Source organism: Aquarana catesbeiana, linkage group LG05, assembly GCF_042186555.1.
Source record: "Aquarana catesbeiana isolate 2022-GZ linkage group LG05, ASM4218655v1, whole genome shotgun sequence".
In the NCBI taxonomy this organism is placed as follows: domain Eukaryota; kingdom Metazoa; phylum Chordata; class Amphibia; order Anura; family Ranidae; genus Aquarana; species Aquarana catesbeiana.
The window spans coordinates 588,909,633-588,927,322 of record NC_133328.1 but is presented as its reverse complement, the minus strand read 5'-3'; the positions used below and the strand labels follow the sequence as shown (position 1 = coordinate 588,927,322).

At 43.6% G+C, this 17,690-nt stretch overlaps 1 protein-coding gene across 1 annotated transcript in view; it reads left to right on the top strand.

The window, feature by feature from the left end:
• EIF3E (eukaryotic translation initiation factor 3 subunit E) overlaps window positions 1-17,690 on the top strand; it is a 73,545-nt gene that overhangs the window by 32,896 nt on the left and 22,959 nt on the right. Inside the window, exons 6-9 of the mRNA XM_073632152.1 lie at window positions 3,706-3,831; window positions 4,618-4,742; window positions 15,758-15,884; window positions 17,523-17,624. Coding sequence (XP_073488253.1) covers window positions 3,706-3,831; window positions 4,618-4,742; window positions 15,758-15,884; window positions 17,523-17,624 — 480 coding nt within the window. The remainder of the gene's footprint in view (window positions 1-3,705; window positions 3,832-4,617; window positions 4,743-15,757; window positions 15,885-17,522; window positions 17,625-17,690) is intronic.

Sequence of the window (17,690 nt, the reverse complement as noted above, 5' to 3'; positions counted from 1 at the left end):
ATGCCTTTGAACATCTGTCTGAACCCTTTTTTTTTTTTTTTCCAAAAAATGCTTCTAAACTCAACTGTCTAGATTATTGATGCCCAATTAATATGAAGTGTAATTTTAGTGAGATGTTCCCCTTTCAATGAAGGTCATATATTTCAGTATTTGATGGTTCTCCTCCATGTATTGAAATGTTGCCATATAGAAAAAGCTTTTCTCTTGGGGTTTCGGTGTCTGTCAGGTAGTGGGGCTCTTGCAGCAATGTGCTGTGGGACTTGTTTGTTGGGTGAAGATTCATTTAAAATGATGGCTGGAGAAAGAGAAGCTATGAAAGGCCCATTGTATGCCTTCTCTGAGATTAGAATTTGACACTCTGAATGACCTAGTGTAGTTCAGTGTTGTATAAATTACAGCTTTATGGCCCCAGCCTTACCTCTGCTTTCAGAAGACATGAACTGCACTAGATAAAATAACTAGACCTGTTCTCAAGATTCGGCAGACTGGGTGGTGGGCACTCCTGTTGATTTTGGGGATACAAGCTTCAATTTCACATGGAAATGGTGGGATTTTTTTTTTTTTATTATTATGGAATGGAGTTCATGTGAGCCATTACAACCCTCTCCAACTGTTTTACCTATTTTGTTAATGGCTTTAAGTAATTTTTTTTTTTCCATTTACTGGTCTGGGAGCCATTTAATCAGCTTTGTTAGTGTAATATTTTATCAGATCTTTTAGGTATTTAGGCCAATGCAGCAGGTAACAAAATCTCTGGGGATCCTTCTTTCACCTGGACTACACACCCTCTGGATCATGCCAAGGTCTACATAAGTTCTAAAGGACATTATGTGTTGAGACTCGTGAACAAACGGGAGTAGCCGATACAAACATTTGCATGCAGCTTGTCAGGATCAATGACAGACTAAATTATGCCGTGGCTGTACACAGCTGGATACCAGCAGTACATGTGTTTACGGCCATATACTTTGAGATGTATTTTCCCCCGAATGTATGAATTCCTGTGTTGGGTTCATACCGTCCTAAACACTAATAGACTAGCTTCCATCACTGCTTATTTCAGCCTGTCATTGATTTTTTTTTTTTTTTTTTGACTGCACCTGTGCTTCCCTTGAGCCCAATAACGCTGAAGGTTTATGATGCGTGGGCCAAAACTGCTGAGGCTGAGCCGGTTCAGGCATGTGGGCAGATCCCAACTTCATTGTTACGATCTTTTCCCTGTCTGCTAAAAAAAAGTCACAGGAGTGCGATCTGCACTCCTGTGATTTCCAGGAGAAGTACAGGCAAATGAGCCCTTCCTGACTAACGACACCACAAAACAACTTATTCACTTATTTCCCAGCCTCGACTACTGCAACTCTCTCCTTAATGGCCTACACTTTACATTACATTAATCCCATCCGATTGTCTCTACGCACGAATAACATCAACATTTGCTATTAGTAGTTCTTCCGGGTTCTGTTAGACTCTCCTTTTAATTTCTCCAACCTGAGATTTTAATGGCCTACCCTTACACAGGCTATCCCCCCTTCAGTCTATTATGAATGCTGCTGCTAGACTAATACACCTCACTAATCGATCCGTGACTGCTGCTCCTCTCTGCCAATCCCTTCACTGGCTTCCCCTACCCCACCATATAAAATTCTAAATACTAACCACAACATACAAGGCCATCCTCATCGCCCCCAGCTACATCACCAACCTCTTCTGCAGAGATTGCCCAAATCGTCCCCTCCGCTCCTCCCAAGACCTCCTGCTTTCTAGCTCCCTTGTTATCTCCTCCCATGCTCGCCTCTAGGACTTCTCCAGAGCCTCTCCTATGCTCTGGAACTCCCTGCCCTGGTGTGTCTGGTCAGCCCCTACCCTGTCCGCCTTTAGGAGATACCTGGAAAGTCATTTATTCAGGGAAGCCTAAGCACTATACCCAAGTCACCCCCATCAGACCATCCCCCACAGCTATTACCTTTTATACCACCTCCCCCTCCCTTTTTAGAATGTAAGCTCCACAAGCAGGGCTCTCCTGTCCCTTCTGTATTGGACTGTATTATAATTGTGCTGTCCCCCTCTACATTGTAAAGTGCTGCACAAACTATTGGCGCTATATAAATCCTGTATAATAATACGTCTCCTTTAAAGAGTAACTGGATGATACAAATGCCCTTTTCATATGGACTGCTGACACATTTTTTTACAGTAAAAAATAAAAATAAAAAATGGAAAGCTTGGCATTAAAAATTTTCATCAGTTGATAATATTCAGTTACTTTATAATCGCGCACATTTCTGGACAAGGCCTGAAGTGAGAGAGTGGTTTAGGCTCCATTCACACTTATGCCGATGTGACAGTGCGCTTGTGTTCTTGCGCCCTTCTGCACTTTGCGTTTAGTGCAGTCCATTAATTTCAGTGTCTTGCCTTACACTTGAAAAATGCACTAAGGAGCATGACTGTTATGAAAAATCGCACCACACCAAAGCGCCTGGTGAACGCATGTGTTTTGACGCGCATGTTAGCAAGCTGTTTGGAAATGCTATTAAAAATTAATGGGACAGCGGCATGTCTGCAAAAGGGCTGCATGTTTGTTTTTTGCACAGTTTTTCATGCATTCCCACAATGCTCAAATGTAAAGCCGGCTTTGGTGTCCACCAGCAGGTAAACTGGTATCTGCATACATGAGAACTTGCCTGCACACCCTGGATCCATTCTGCTGCTAGTCACATTCAATGATGAAGAGGTCCTGCGTGGCCTTAGAATTTTGCACCTGCACTTTGTGATGTGATCACTTTAAATAAACTCTTGAACTATTGACTGCGGATCCATGAAGTGCAGGCGACATATGTTCTTATCTATGCATAAAGTAGAGCCAGATGTCCATGACGGCTTGAGCATATGCAAATGGAAACTTTCTGATTCTTGCCGAAACACATGCTATTCCTTACTTAATGATGCTCAGAGCCCAGACCTGGGAGGCCTCAAAGTATGTCTTCTCTGCACATTTTGCCTCTTTGACGTCATGTAAAAATTGTCTAGCTCAGTTCTTTAATACACAAAAAAAGCACTAAATGGTAACGGTACCTTACTGTGGATTACAGCTTCCACCCTTTCTGTTTAGGCGCTGGTGATGTCACACACGGCCTTCCCTCACCCTTTTTGAAAACATGCAGATTCCAGATATCATGAAAGTGCTCTGCTGCATGGTGCACGACTAGACATCACTGGTGCTTGGGCTGAAGGGCTGGAAGCTTCAGTCTACAGAACATTTTTCTTAATGTTAAAGCCTAACGTCATGGGAAAAAAAATGTATTCTCACATGCAGTGACGCACTGCGTGGGTTAACTGCTCCTTTTGTCTAGGGGTGCAAGGAAAAGCTGTACTCACCTGGTCCTTCGATCCCCCGGAAATCCACACTCCCCCTGTCCAGCGGTGGACTGTTCCTGCCGTCCTCACGTTCAAAGGAGGTCTATGGGTATGATGACGTCAGGAACAAACCATTCACAAGACCACTAGCATGCGGGGAAGCAGGAGTGGGGGAGACCTTGTCTTGTCCTCGGAGGTTCGGCGTATTAGGTAAGTATATGTCGGCTCCAAAATCCCCTAGACAAAAACGAGCAGTTAACCCATGCAGTGCGGGCACAGCCTCAGTCATGCAATAATCAAATAATGGTTATACTTATGATTTTTTTTATTCCTTTTTTTGTTTTGTAACAGGTTCCTTCAACAGATAGAAATGCTCTCAGTTCTCTCTGGGGAAAACTGGCTTCAGAAATTTTGATGCAGAATTGGGATGCCGCTATGGAAGATCTCACAAGACTAAAAGAAACAATAGATAACAATGTAAGAGCTCCTTCTGACTTGTAGTCTTGTTGCCACAAACACAAAAATTACTTCTTTCTTTTTATATGCCCAACTTTCCAGAGGCTTTGAAAATTAAAATATTCCCAAAAGAATTCTTTTGTCATGTAATCGCTTGCCTCCCGCGCACAGTAGGTGTACTGCGAGCAGGTGGCAGCTCCAGGCTGGTGACATAACTGTATTTTGCAGCCTTTCTTCCATGTTTGGGACACTCATGCATGCGCCCCCTGCTGACCCTTGCTGTGATTGGGCAACAAGCAGTTTTTGCAGCTTATTTCAGCCAATGATTTTTACAACAGTGATCTATCTGTTTTTTCCTCCCTGCAAAGCAGTTGTACTTAGAGAGCCATGGTCCCATGCTGCCTCCCTGCTCTGCACTGCCAGAGCCCTCGCACATGATCTTCTTAATGTGACAAAGCTTGTGACAAAGCTTGGGCCTTGCAGCCAATCCCCAGGCCCAACTACTGTCATGTGGGAGGCCCATGGCGTTCTCTCCTTTCTAAACGCTAACACCACAGCTTAGACAGGCTGGGTTTCTACAGCGGGAGATAGCAAGGTGTCGTGGCTCAGTATGTGTAATGGCTTGCAGTTATTCGCAGATAGTGCAACTCTGCCCATTAGGAAAAGGTGACAGTGTCTTTCTTATTGTCAAATCATGCTGGTTTTGTGACATGAGTTGATTTGGAAGAGCGGATTTTTCTTAAAGTAGTAATTGTTATACATTTTGTTTTTCAGATAACTAATTTTTTTTTTTTTTTTATTTTGCAGTCCGTCAGCTCTCCACTTCAGTCTCTACAGCACAGGACCTGGCTCATTCACTGGTCTCTCTTTGTGTTCTTCAACCATCCCAAGGGAAGAGACAACATCATTGACCTGTTCCTTTACCAGCCTCAGTAAGTGAACTGTGAATGGTTGGAGCAAAGATTTGTTTTAGAAATACTCTCATAGGCCTAAGACTGAAGTCATTTCTTTCTACTTGAGTTTTCAAAAAGAGAAGACCGTTTAATCTGGAAAGATTATGCCATAGACTTTTAGGCTGCCCATGCACTCGCAGATTTTGGAGTTCTCTGAATGTGAAAAATCGATTAATTTCCACCATCTAAGCTAAACAGAATGGATGGAGGAATCTCCCCTACTGGCTATTGTATTCTGATAGCCCACACCCGGAAAGTGCCTACAGCAAATTGGCTGCAGTCACCATGTGGCTGATGATTTTCCACCTGGCTCCTTTAATTTCTCAGATGAAAGGATGTTAAAGGAGAAGTACAGCCAGAGCTTGTTTGGCTGTACTACTTATGTGGATCACAGCAGTACAGTTCGTTCTGCACTCCTGTGACCCATTTTCAGCAGACAGCAGGTTGAAGCCTGCTGTCGTCACACAGTTGGCCCAGACAAGAACGCGACAATGGAGTTGTGATCTACCCACATGCCTGAGCTGGCCGCTCCCACAGCCCAGCTCCAGTGAGCACAGGGGAGCAGAGCGCTGCTTACTGACAGTCACCAGCTCTCTGTTCACATAGCTGTGATAACCAAGTGATTGGCAAGGTTTGTTCACTTGGTTCTGAGTGTAAGAGGCGCCGTGGGACAGATGCTGCATCCACCTAGGTAAGTATGAATCTTAAAAGAAAAAAAACATGCATCTCTTTTGAAGTAGAATCTCAATGAGAAAGTGGATTGCTTCAGGCTGATCACTTTTTCAGGTATAGCTATGTAAAACATTAAAAATAAGTGCCTCTAGTGTTTAAAATCTAGTAGTACATTCTCAGTTGCTCTCTATTGTTGGGCACTGTGCTGAATTTGCAGAGGCCAATCTACTGACACCCTAAAGATTTACTGCTGTTCCAGCGCTCTGGGCTTTAGCACAAAGGCAGCCTCCAGTAAGAAAAAGCAGGAACAATGCTGGAGGCCATTTCCAGCACGCACCAATTTTGGTAGCATAAATATTAATGTGGAGTGTATGTTCCTTGCTAAGAACATTATTTTTATCAGGTGGTTATGGTTACACTTGAAGTGGAATAGTGCCAACCGGGCGACCCATGTCTCTCAATTTGTGTGTATGGCCATCTTTATTCCACAACTGTACAGGAATCCTCCTATTTACGTTCATTGCTCTAGGTCATTTGTATCACATACTGTTATTTGTATCTGACTTGTGACTTGGCTTCCCTTTTCCTGGTAATATCCTATTTGTTTCATGGAAAGAGGCACTTTGTTCAGGCCTGTTTTTTTTCTGAGTTGGTGTGTTCTTACAGTGCAGGTCTGCCTTAAATTTGTAATCATGTCAACTAATTGAAGTTTTGCAGGGAGCAATTTTTTTTTTTTTTTTTATGAGCATCAGGAACTCGTATGGTTCTGAGTGCAAGGTATGCAGAAGTGTGTAATTGAGCATCGTCCTGTCATATATTTTAATTTTTCTTTTTTAATAGTTTGGACATTTTGGTCAAAGCTCAGTCAAAAGAGCAGTATGTGTACCCCCCCTTTCAATACTTACCTAGGTGGATGCAGCATGGGACCAATGCTACACCTGTCCCCCAGCGTCTCTGCACTGAGAACCGAGAGGAGAGCTGCTGACTTGTCAATCAAGTCTCTGCTCCTTCACGCTCATTGGAGCGCTGAGCTGTGGAGGGGCGGGGATTGACCGTCTGTCTCCCAGCATCTCACTGAGAGGCTGAGACAGTCATCAGTCCAGGCACCTGGTGGATCCAGACTTTATTGTTGTGATGACGTGGTCCCTGGACTGATTCCAGTGATGTCAGCAGAGAGTGGACCCCAGATCGCTCTCTGCTGAAAACGGGTCACAGGAGTGCAAAAGTAATTGCCCTCCTGTGATCCATAGAAGTACAGCCAAACAAGCTCGGGCTGAACTTCCCCTTTCAACCCTGGTTACAGCTGACTTAAGTCCACACTATTGTGAATAAAACCTGGCTCAGATGGGGATGTAGGTGCCGATAAGTCTCAAATGTTGTAATTCTAGTTATTTCTGTCTCTTATTCTGTAATCACGTGAGCAGAATAAAGATTGCAAAGGAAGCGTTTTAGCTATATAAGGAATCTTGCCTTGTAGGAAGAGTCTCGGGACTGCTGTGACCTGAGACAGCTAAAGAGCCCATCCAACTCTGAAAATTCATTGCCCAGCTTTCTATACTAAGTGGTGCTAGTGGTTCTAGGGCAGAACAAGTCTCCTCTGCATCATCCGCAGTAACTTGCCTTCACTGACACAAGTTAGAATGTTAGGGCCCTTTCACACTGGGGCGGTTTGCTTGCGCTAATAGAGCCTGCAAACCGACCCGAAACAGCCGCTGCTGTCTCTCCTTTCACACTGGAGCAGTGCGCTAGCAGGACGGGAAAAAAAGTCCTGCTAGCAGCATCTTCGGAGCGGTGAAGGAGCGGAGTATACACTGCTCCTTCACCGCTCCTGCCCATTGAAATCAATGGGACAGCGCGGCTATACCGCTGGCAAAGCGCCTCTGCAGAGGTGCTTTGTGGTGGTTTTTAACCCTTTCTCGGCCGCTAGCGGGGGGTAAAATCGCCCGGCTAGCGGCCGACTACCGACGGTAAAGCGCGGCTTACAATAGCGGCGCTTTACCGCTGTCCCCGCCCCAGTGTGAAAGGGGCCTTAGAGTTGGTTTGTACAAATATTGGTATAATGTTCAATGGCCCATACATCCTCTGGGAGTGACAGGTGTATTGTAAAGCCACGGCCAGCAACTGGTTAAAAAAAAAAATGATAGGCAGGAGTGGCTCTGAATGCAGTCTGCCTGTGCCTGGTACTGTATTGATATAAATGCTTGTAGAAGATCTGAATATCCACGGCGTCTTTCAGCCTGTTGATTTTGTATGGGAGCTGTAAGTACAGTGATCTCTAGAAGTTTTACTTAATTTGCCTCTAGTCTGTCTCCCTAAAGCAGAGCTCCACCCAAAAGGGGAAACTCCACTTGTTTTCTTCCTCCGCTGCCACATTTGGCACCTGGGGGGGGGGGGGGAGTGGCTACCTGTTTCTGACAGGTACCTGTCCCCACTTCTAGGAGACCACGGCGAGGTTCCCCCAGAAGTTTGCCGCCCCTCCTCCTTCCCCCGCCGCCAAGCCATTCACAAGGCGCAGCACGCTTTGCACATGCGCAGTAGGTAGCCAGCTGTGAGGCCAGTTTCCCTTGCAAGGAATGGCAGTGGCAGCACCCGAGAGAGTGCCGACCTCATGGGATCCTTGGACAGCTAAGTTTCCAAATATTAAGTCTTTAAAGAGGATCTTCACCATGTAAACAAATGAATAGTCAGGAGCTACAAATTCTGTAGCTCCTGATCAAACACACACTTATCAGTCCCAGGATCCAGCGATGCCCTCACCCGACCTCTTTTTTTTTTTTTTGCTGGTCTTTGGGTCCAGGCGCCGGCACTCCTTACGGGTTCACAGCTGACTGCACATGCGTGAGCCGACCTGGTCCCGTGTTCTCCTGGGATCTATGACGTGTCCCAAGGGGCTGTGGGGAAAGGAGGGGAGACCGAACCTCTGCTCAAATCACCGCGGCGTTCAGACCGGAAGTGGGAGTGGGTACCTATCAAAATCGGGTACTGAATCCCCCTCCACAAAAAAGACATTCCAAGTACGAGAGAAGAAGGGGGGGGGGGGGGGGATGCGAAACTTCCCCTTTTGGGTGAAGTTTTGCTTTTAAGCAGGTCTCCAACAGCTCCTATGGTCATTCAAGATCTCTTACCATCTCCTGTAGCTTATCTGCAGTCTCTGACCTTCTCTTGTACTATGCCTGTATTCTCTGATGTCTACACCAGTGTTTCTCAACTCCAGTCCCCAAGGCGTTCCAACAGGTCATGTTTTTAGGATTTCCCCCAGATAAAACAGATGTGGTAATTACTAAGGCAGTGAAACTGATCAAATCACCTGTGCAAAATAATGGAAATCCTGAAAACCCGACCTGTTGGGACACTTTGAGGACTGGAGTTGAGGAGAAATGCTCTAGAGTCTGGCAGCTTTCTGTAACATAATCATGTTGTGTGGCGCGTTGGTAGTGTCAGAAACCTAGTAGTCTGTCTTCCAATCAGAGAACAAGAAGACCTATAAGCTGTGTCGCTCTGTCATCTTATAAAGAAACCTGCTGGAAAATCGCTTGTGCCGCTGCAAATCTAATGGTTATTTTTTGTCCTTGTGCTTAAAAAAGCAAATAGAATCTTGAAATAGCTGAGCCATGGTTTTCCTAAAGCCCTGTATCTTGGCCGGTGGGGAATGTTAGGAGCTTGTCCTTTCTAGGTGAATGACTGTAAATTCAGTGTCTGAAAGCTTGAAATAAAGAGCATCTGCTGTTTCACAACTCGGTAGGCTTTTTCTGGTCCTCTAAATGCTAACAAATGTTCCTTATATCCTTCTGCCTGCAGGCCATGGATAGAGCTTTGATTAACAGCAACTGATTATAAAGAACGTTAGATGCCGATACGTGGGTAGTTGTACTTTCATCGTAACATTCTCACATCTTGTTTGACTCGTTGGCCACATGCGTGGCTATTGGATTTAATTTGTGCAACCGTCCTGCAGTGTGCACATGTTCTTTATAGAGCGGATGGTCTTGTTCCTTACGATTTGTCACTGGACAGAATAGGTTTCCCATTTTAATTCAAACAAGCATTATAGCCGTTTATTTATTAGACAGCTTAAAGCCAATTCCTCAGTTTTGGGTGGGCCCAGACACTTGCTAGTTTCTTGGAGGATAATGGGGGCTCAGATGCCAGAGGGTTGGAAATGTGAAGCATCCAGTATGTGCTAGGTGTCTGCTGAAGTAGGAATGGCCTTATCACTATCATGGAAGGGTTGGAACTGTGATCTGCGAGAGAGCTCCAATTCTGCGTCCTAAATTTAAAGTGAAACTAAACTATTTGAGTAAAACTAAATATGCTATTCATTTTTATTATTTGCAGCAAACTCCCCCCATCCATCCATGCCTCCATGTTTTATTTTGTTGAAAAATTACTTTGAATAACACCCCCCAAACTTGTGTATCTGTGACCATATGCAACATTTACTGTCTGGAATCCATCTGCACTTAGCTCAGGCATGCAGGCTACATAAAAGAAAAAAATACCCATGAAGACTCCTGGGATGTACGATGTCATTTTGGCCTAGACCAGAAATCAGGAAACAAAATGCTATCAACATAAGGATTAAGCATAATTAATGTTGATTGAGAAAGTTTAGTACCGCTTTGCCACTTGAGTAAACTTTCTAGTGTCTCTTTAATCTGCAGTAATCTGTTTTCTGTTTTGATTACACTTCAAGCGGAAGTAAACCCATCCATAAAACAGTTTCATTTCCGGCATGTGCCGAAAATGTTACACTCCCATTGGTTGTGCTCGCAACCAAACTGTCAAACCATCCAATGGCCGGTGTTATAACTGATCACATGTGCAGCGTCATGGCAGTTGTAGATTAAACAGAGGCAAAGATGGCACTTTCCTTGGCTGAAAATGATAGCGGGGGTTTATTTACACTTTAAGCCTCGCACACACAAGTAGAATGTCGGGAGACTTTTTGCTACTTCAAAAAAAAAAAAAAAAGCCAACATTCTGCCTGTGTGTATGTCAGTCTGTCCTACAGAAGCCGACCTCGCATGCTGGAAAAACCAGCAGACGATTAACTCCTGATCAGTGCTTTCAGCCACTGTGCCTGTCCCCCCTGTTGGAACACAACAGCTCAGCAGGAGAGATCGCTGTACCAACCACCCAGCATCGTTAGTACAGCGTTTTCGACTGGAGCTGCCAGTTTTTTTTTTTTTTTTTTTTTTTTTTCGTTCAACCCATGGGGTTGATCAAAAACGAAGTGTGTACCCGACTTTACAGTAGTTACATTTTGTTGCTTTGCAGCCTGAAATGAAGACCGTTTTTGTTTTATCCAGCTCTATATAACATCCAAGTGAAAGATATAACACCAACATGTCTGAAAAAAAAAACGAATCCCTGAGTTAGAAAAAAAAAAATCCCCCTCTCCCCTGGTCAGATGAGACCAAATTGAATTATTTGGCCTCAACACCAAACAATATGTCTGGCAGAAATCCAATACAGCTCACCATCCAAATAACACCATTCCTATAGTAAAGCATGGAGGAGGTGATATCCTGTTAAGGGGGGCTTCTCTGCAGCAGGGACTGGAGTATTGTCAGGCTAGAAGGAAAATGGATGGGGCAAAATACTGTCACTTTCTTGAGGAAAATCTGCTTCCCTCTGCCAGAAAGTTGTCAATGGGAATATGATTTGCCTTCCAACATGACAATGACCCAAAGCACACAGCAAAGATGGACCACACAGTGGTTAAAGGAGAAGATAATGTGAATGGCCTAGTCAGAGCCCAGACTTAAACCCCATTGAAAATCTGTGGAATAACTGGAAGACTGCAGTTCACAAATGGTCACCTTCAAATTTAACTAAACTTGAGCAATTCTGCAAAGTCTAGATGTGAAAAGTTAGTAGAGACATATCCCAACAAACTAAAGGCTGTAATTATAGCAAAAGGTGGTTCAACAAAATACTGACACGGGGGGTGATCCTTTTCCCAACTCACTGAGTTAATACAGCTGGATAAAACAAAAAATGTGGCTGCAAAGCAGCAAAATGTGATTATTTTCTAAAGGCGTGATTCTTTTCTATACCCACTGTGTATATTTTTTAAAGCTGTTGTAAACTGCTGATGTTAAAAAAACACGCAAGGCAGTAGCATTATGTGCTAGTGTGCATCGCATACTAGCACATTCTGAAATACTCACCATAGAACAAAGTTTTCTAGACCTGTAAAGTCACCGCTGAGAAGGATGACCTGTTCCTCCTGTCTTTTGGGTTTGCAGGCTCCAGCTATGTGATTGGCTGGAGCTGAGATTACGTCACTCACACGCATGTGCACTGGAGCCACCATTTCCGCCACAGGCTCTGAAGGTCCGGCAGTGTAAGCCGCACCTTTAGAGCACATGTGCCGGTGATGTCATCGGCTGCATACACTCTGAATATCTTCTAAACGGTGCAAGTTTAAAAGATATTCACAGTACCTACAGGTAAGCCTTATTATAGGCTTACCTGTAGGTACAAGTGATAGTTCAGAGTTTACTTCCACTTTATGGATTGAAGTGATGTGAAATTTTCAGGATTATATTCATTACTTTAAAATTTCCTTAAAGTTCTAAAGTTGAACCAACTAGTCAAGAGCAGATGGAGAAGTGAGATGCTGCCCCAAATTTCTTGCATCGTCCTGAGAATTCCTGGAGACCCCGAACCTGAGGTGCTCTGTTTACAAGTGTAGCCTTTACCTTGTGTTTGAGCTCTACCAACCCCCCCCTTCTTCCCTTCTGCATGCCATGGGCGGGGTTGGTTTTTGTACATATGTGTTTGCCTATCTTCTTGTCTTATTGTTTTCTTAAAGAGGAAGTAAACCCTGGTGGGTTTTACTTCCTCTTTGTTTCCCTGCAAAGATAAAGCATAATGGGCTACTATGCATCGCATAGAAATAGAAATATTTTAGCTTTGAGATGCATATTAGGGGCATGGTGATCTGCCCCATCTCATTTTCCATCCATGCCAGCTTAGTGCTTCATCTATGGTTCTGGATACGCCGATTCCTAAACTGGAGTACACGTCCACAGTATAGATTTTGCCCATTATATGGTCCAAAGCCAAATGCAAAACTACACAGATTAATGTAACAAGAGACTGCCATGCCAGCAAGGCCCTCCGCCACGTAGTTGCAGCTTTTACTGGATATCTTGGATTTTCTCACACCACCTTTTGTACAGCAATGAGTCTGCAAAGATATGAGCCTGCTCATTGACCCATTCATACTGTATACAGAGATAAGCTTACAAATGACCCGTGTTAGCATGTCTGTTCTCGGCACACTGCAAGAGATGTTCCAGCTAGTCATTCTGATTAGTGCTGGTATAGCCTACTCTCCATCTGTGTACTGCATTGGCCCTGACTGTTCTAATTAAAGGGTATCGGAACTCAATGTAAATGTAATTTATTTCAACGTACCAGTTATTAGACAGGTTGGTGGCATTCATTTTTCTTTTTGTTTTTTTTTTTTTCTGTGTTTTTTTTTTTTTTTTCATGAATTTCTTTTATTTTCATCTGATAGTTCTTGTCAGTAACGTGACCACACTCCCTCATTTTTATTTATCGGGACATCAAAAAGAGTAATGGAATCTTTTCTCTCTCCTATCGTCCATTACATAGAGGGGCATGGCCCTGTAGTACTCAAAGAACAATGTAATTGGACTACCGAACTATTCTTTCCTCACTCCCAATGGTGCCTTGCTCGCTCCTGGCCTTCCGGGCGTTGCCTTGCTCGCTCCTGATTCACTGATAGTCATTACAGTGGTAATCTGTGTTCTTAGGGATGCTGTGTCTGTGTGTATCTATCTATCTATCTATCTATCTATCTATCTATCTATCTATTGTGATATTTCTACTGGCTTGATCATATTGCACAATGTTTTTGTCTGCTCCTGTGACCTCTTCTACATATATATATACATCTTGCTTTAATTAGAGGTTTATTGGCTGTGTGTCTGTAGACTGTGCACATGAACATCTGGGACATTCCCCACACCGCTTACTTCTCAGGGACCAAGTCAGGGACGTTCCATGCTTCCCTGACACAACTTGCACACTGCAGATAAGCCCATCGTTAAGGATGGGCCTAATTAGCATGAACACGCCTAAGAGCCAGCCCACTACATGGGTGTGCTCTTTGGGGGGGGTGGGGGGTGGAGAGGCTGCAGTGACATGTGGGTTGTGTTTTGGCTCCTCCCACACAACTGGGGATTCTGAAGACTGCAAGAACTGCGATTACATCATCACCCTAATTTTATTCATGTTCAAGAAGGGAAGGCGGCTTCAGGAAATATGTTTTCATGATATTAAACTTCATCTTTAGGGTGGGTTTTGCTGCGATTCAAATCTCCTGGCGGTGTTTGGAGATTCCTTGTTTCCATTTTAGTGTAACATGGCTACTCCAGTTTATGGCATTTTTCTACCTGACTAGGAGTAATACTTGCATGGAGCGCGTGCTGCCCTGGAATTACAGCTGCACATCAAAGTTTGGAGCCTTCTCTATAAGCAATCCAGTTCACGGAACATCTGTTTGCCATCAGCATTTTGTCTGCTAGAGCGAGAAAAGAAAACACACTCATACAGATGTCCACATGCTACTGAAACGCATCAGGGTCACATTTGGCTTTTATTTCTAGGATAAATGTTATACTTGGTGTTCTGCGTGATATTGTCATAGTCAGGTTTTCTAAATGAGATGCTTCTAAATTCAGCAAGAGCAATATAAATGCCTTATAGAAGAGTCATTAAAGCTTTCCTCCAGGCAGGCAGCTTGAAATAGCTGTATGAGAACTGTCTTGCTTGCCAAAGGATTTGTCTACTCTGTTCAGCTATTCTTGTGATCCAGGTTATCCCCAGGCACACAGCACAGCCAGGTCCTTGGCCTCCTTGCAGACTACATTACAATTAAGGCTAGGTTCACACCTGAGTGGCTCTGTGAGCTGCGTTTGTACAGGCTCGGCAGTTTGTTCATTTGAATGGGCTGCTGTGCCATACGTTTGATTCATGCAGGAAAAAAGTTTCCTGCGCCATTTCTAAAATTTAACTGGAGGGAAATTGCGTGGTGCTTTTGGACCACGGCTTTCCCACAACCCGGAAACCTGCTTCATTTTCAGATGCTTGGGAGTGACGTTAAGAATAAATGGCAGCCCCGCACATCTGCAAAGAAACGGCACGGTTTGGATGCGGGAGCAGGTGCAATTTACACACTGTCCTGCAAAGACCTGCACAAGTAGGCACCTAGCTTTAAAGTGAAGTTTCTTTTTTGTAAACAGAAGATGCAATAAAAAGTGTTTTGTTTTACCCCTCGAGCCAGCAGAGCATTGCACCTGCAAACAATGGATCACAGATTTAATGTCTACCTCCTGCAGATACTTTGCACAGCTGTCTGCTCATACTTCTGCAGTTGCTCAGCACCAGGAAGCGTGAATGGACTACCATGGAACGGATTAGTCCACTGAGAACTGCAAGGCTATCTGCTGCAGTGGCAGAAGAGACCTGTAGTTTATTCATTTACAGATCACTGATTTTAAATGTGGCAGTTGGGACAGGAACCCCCACCCGCTGTCCTGAGTGGGACTCCAGGTGAGGGAGACCGGCATTTTAACAACATGTCACCCATAACACCCCAAGCACAGGTGTAACCTGTTGCTAAAGTTGAATTGGTTCTTTAAGCCAGTGGTCTCCAAACTGTGGCCCTTTTCTTGCCTCTATCTGACCCTTAGGGCACTGTTCTTCCCACTGACACAAGGCACTATTTCTTCAACCGACGCATAATACCTCCCACTGACACCAATGATGGGACACCATTCCACTGGCACCAGTGATGGAGCACTATCCCTCCTGTACCAAGAATACCAATGATGGGGCACTATTCCTCCTACTGACCACAAAATACTGTGTAATTGTTTTTAATCACACTGACCACCAAGCCTCAGGCTTTGTTTACTCTCACTGATGCGGGGGCATTATCTATTCTCACTGGTCAGTCTGCCCCCCTCCCTTCCTAAGGTCTGAAGGACAGTAAAATGGCACCTTTTGTTTATAAAGTTTGGAGACCCCTGCTTTAAGCAATACAGCTCAATCCAGAATCCACACCTGTGTCAGTGATGGCAGAGTTGCTGCAATGAGATTGTCCCAGTGTTGTCTCATGTAGGCATAGACTGACAGCACTATTCAAACAGGCATTACTGAATTCGTTTGACACCCAAAAATATTAAAGAAAAATGGGAATATATGCTGTACAATATACCGTTCAGTTAAATATATTTCAAATTGATCAGAGTTCTAATTTTTTTTTTTTTTTTTTTTTTTAGATACTTAAATGCCATTCAGACTATGTGCCCACATATCCTTCGGTACCTGACCACAGCCGTCATCACCAACAAAGATGTGAGGAAGAGACGTCAAGTTCTAAAAGATTTAGTGAAAGTTATTCAGCAAGTAAGTGAGCTTCCACCTGTATACGGACTTTGAACATTGTAACTTGATTATATCAGTATTTATGTGGTCCAGACTGAATTTTTGCCGTTGAAAGAGAAGTGCGCCCTTTATTTACACTTTACTCCTTTTTCAGACACATGTAGATGTATGGATGTGTGTCTACCTAATACTGACAGTATAAGTGCTATGACCTCTGTAAACTTGAATTGTTGGATTTGGTGATATGGCATTCAGTTTTCATACTTGTCAATTATGTCTTCATATGTGATTTTTATATTCTACAGTGGTAGATTTTCTAGACCTTCTTGGTTCTAATTTACCTATTCTTCTAAAAGGACTGAGCATATGGTAGAGTGTAAATTGTGCGTTTTGTTGATCCAGAAACAGAAAAAAACTCAAGGTTGTGTTTTGACAGCACTTACACTGAATGGTCCAGAATAGGGCCTTGGTAGTCACAGCAACACTTTCATTGCGCATATATTTCTCTTATCAACTGTACAGTCTGCCTATGTGACTGGTGTAACAACAGTATAGGATCAAATCTACAACATCCAGCTGCTCAGCAGATGGAAATCAGCCAGTCACTAGTCCTGGGTGGGTCCATTCTTCACCCAGTGCAAACCTGCACGTGCATATCCAGCTTGTGCAACTTGTCATCTTGTCTATTCCACGCAAAATAGATGATGGCTTAAAACTGATTGACTGACTGTTCTTGTACTTCAATTTGGTATATCCAGAATGCTTAGCAATTCGGGTGAGTTTCACATTGACTAGCACATCTTATACTCTGAGTAAGCAATAATTAGGCAAAAAGGTGTTAAAGCAGTTTTATAAAGCTCTTTTTTTTTTTTTCCTTGTAATGAAAATGGTAAACATGTTATACTTTGTCTGCCCTCTGCGCCCCCTAACCCATCTCTTCTGAGGTCCATCGCTGCTGATCTTTTCTCTCTTTGAGTGCCCCCATAGCAAGCTGCTTGCTATGGGGGCACTTGTGCAGGCTGAATACCAGGCTCTGCTGTGTGCCAATGGCTCCTGCTGCCACTGAGTATCCTGTGAAAAGACGGGGGGGAGACTAGCATAGCGCTGGATTGTGATCAGGCTTGGGCTTAGCTAAGTGTTTATTGGGGGCTGAGGAAAGCAGCTTTTTTTTTTTTTCCCTTTTAATACAGAGAATGCATTAATCTAAAAATATTTTTGTTCAATTCTGGATACCCTGTTAAAGTGCAGTAAAGAATTTACACAAATTCTGGTTTTGCGCTGTCATGAATATACGACTAGCTTATGCCCACCTTGCTCACAGTTGTACCCACTTATATGTCCAGAGGGATTTTAGCAACAAGGGCATTCTTTCAACGTTACACCCATGTGTTGTGGTCATTAAGGCTTTGTTACTCTTTGCAATGGAGAACATAGAGAAACGGCAAGATGAGGTGGTTGAAGATGACTTCTTCCCATCTGAAACCCAATGAATAGACTGTATCCTACTTAAAAGAATCGGCAAGATATCCAGGCTGACACTGTCAGGGCAGTAGACTGAAGAGATTGGGTACTTATTCTTGCTAGATAGGGGATACATGTTTAGGAATGACGGGAAAACATATTCATACTTTCTCTAATACTGTTTTATTTAACTTTTAGGAATCCTACACCTACAAGGATCCAATAACTGAATTTGTTGAGTGTTTATATGTCAATTTTGACTTTGATGGGGCTCAAAAGAAGTTAAGAGAGTGCGAGTCGGTAAGTGAATATCCTCTTTCAGATTTTCCTTGGTGACATGTTTTGGTTACTCAATGCCATAGAAAA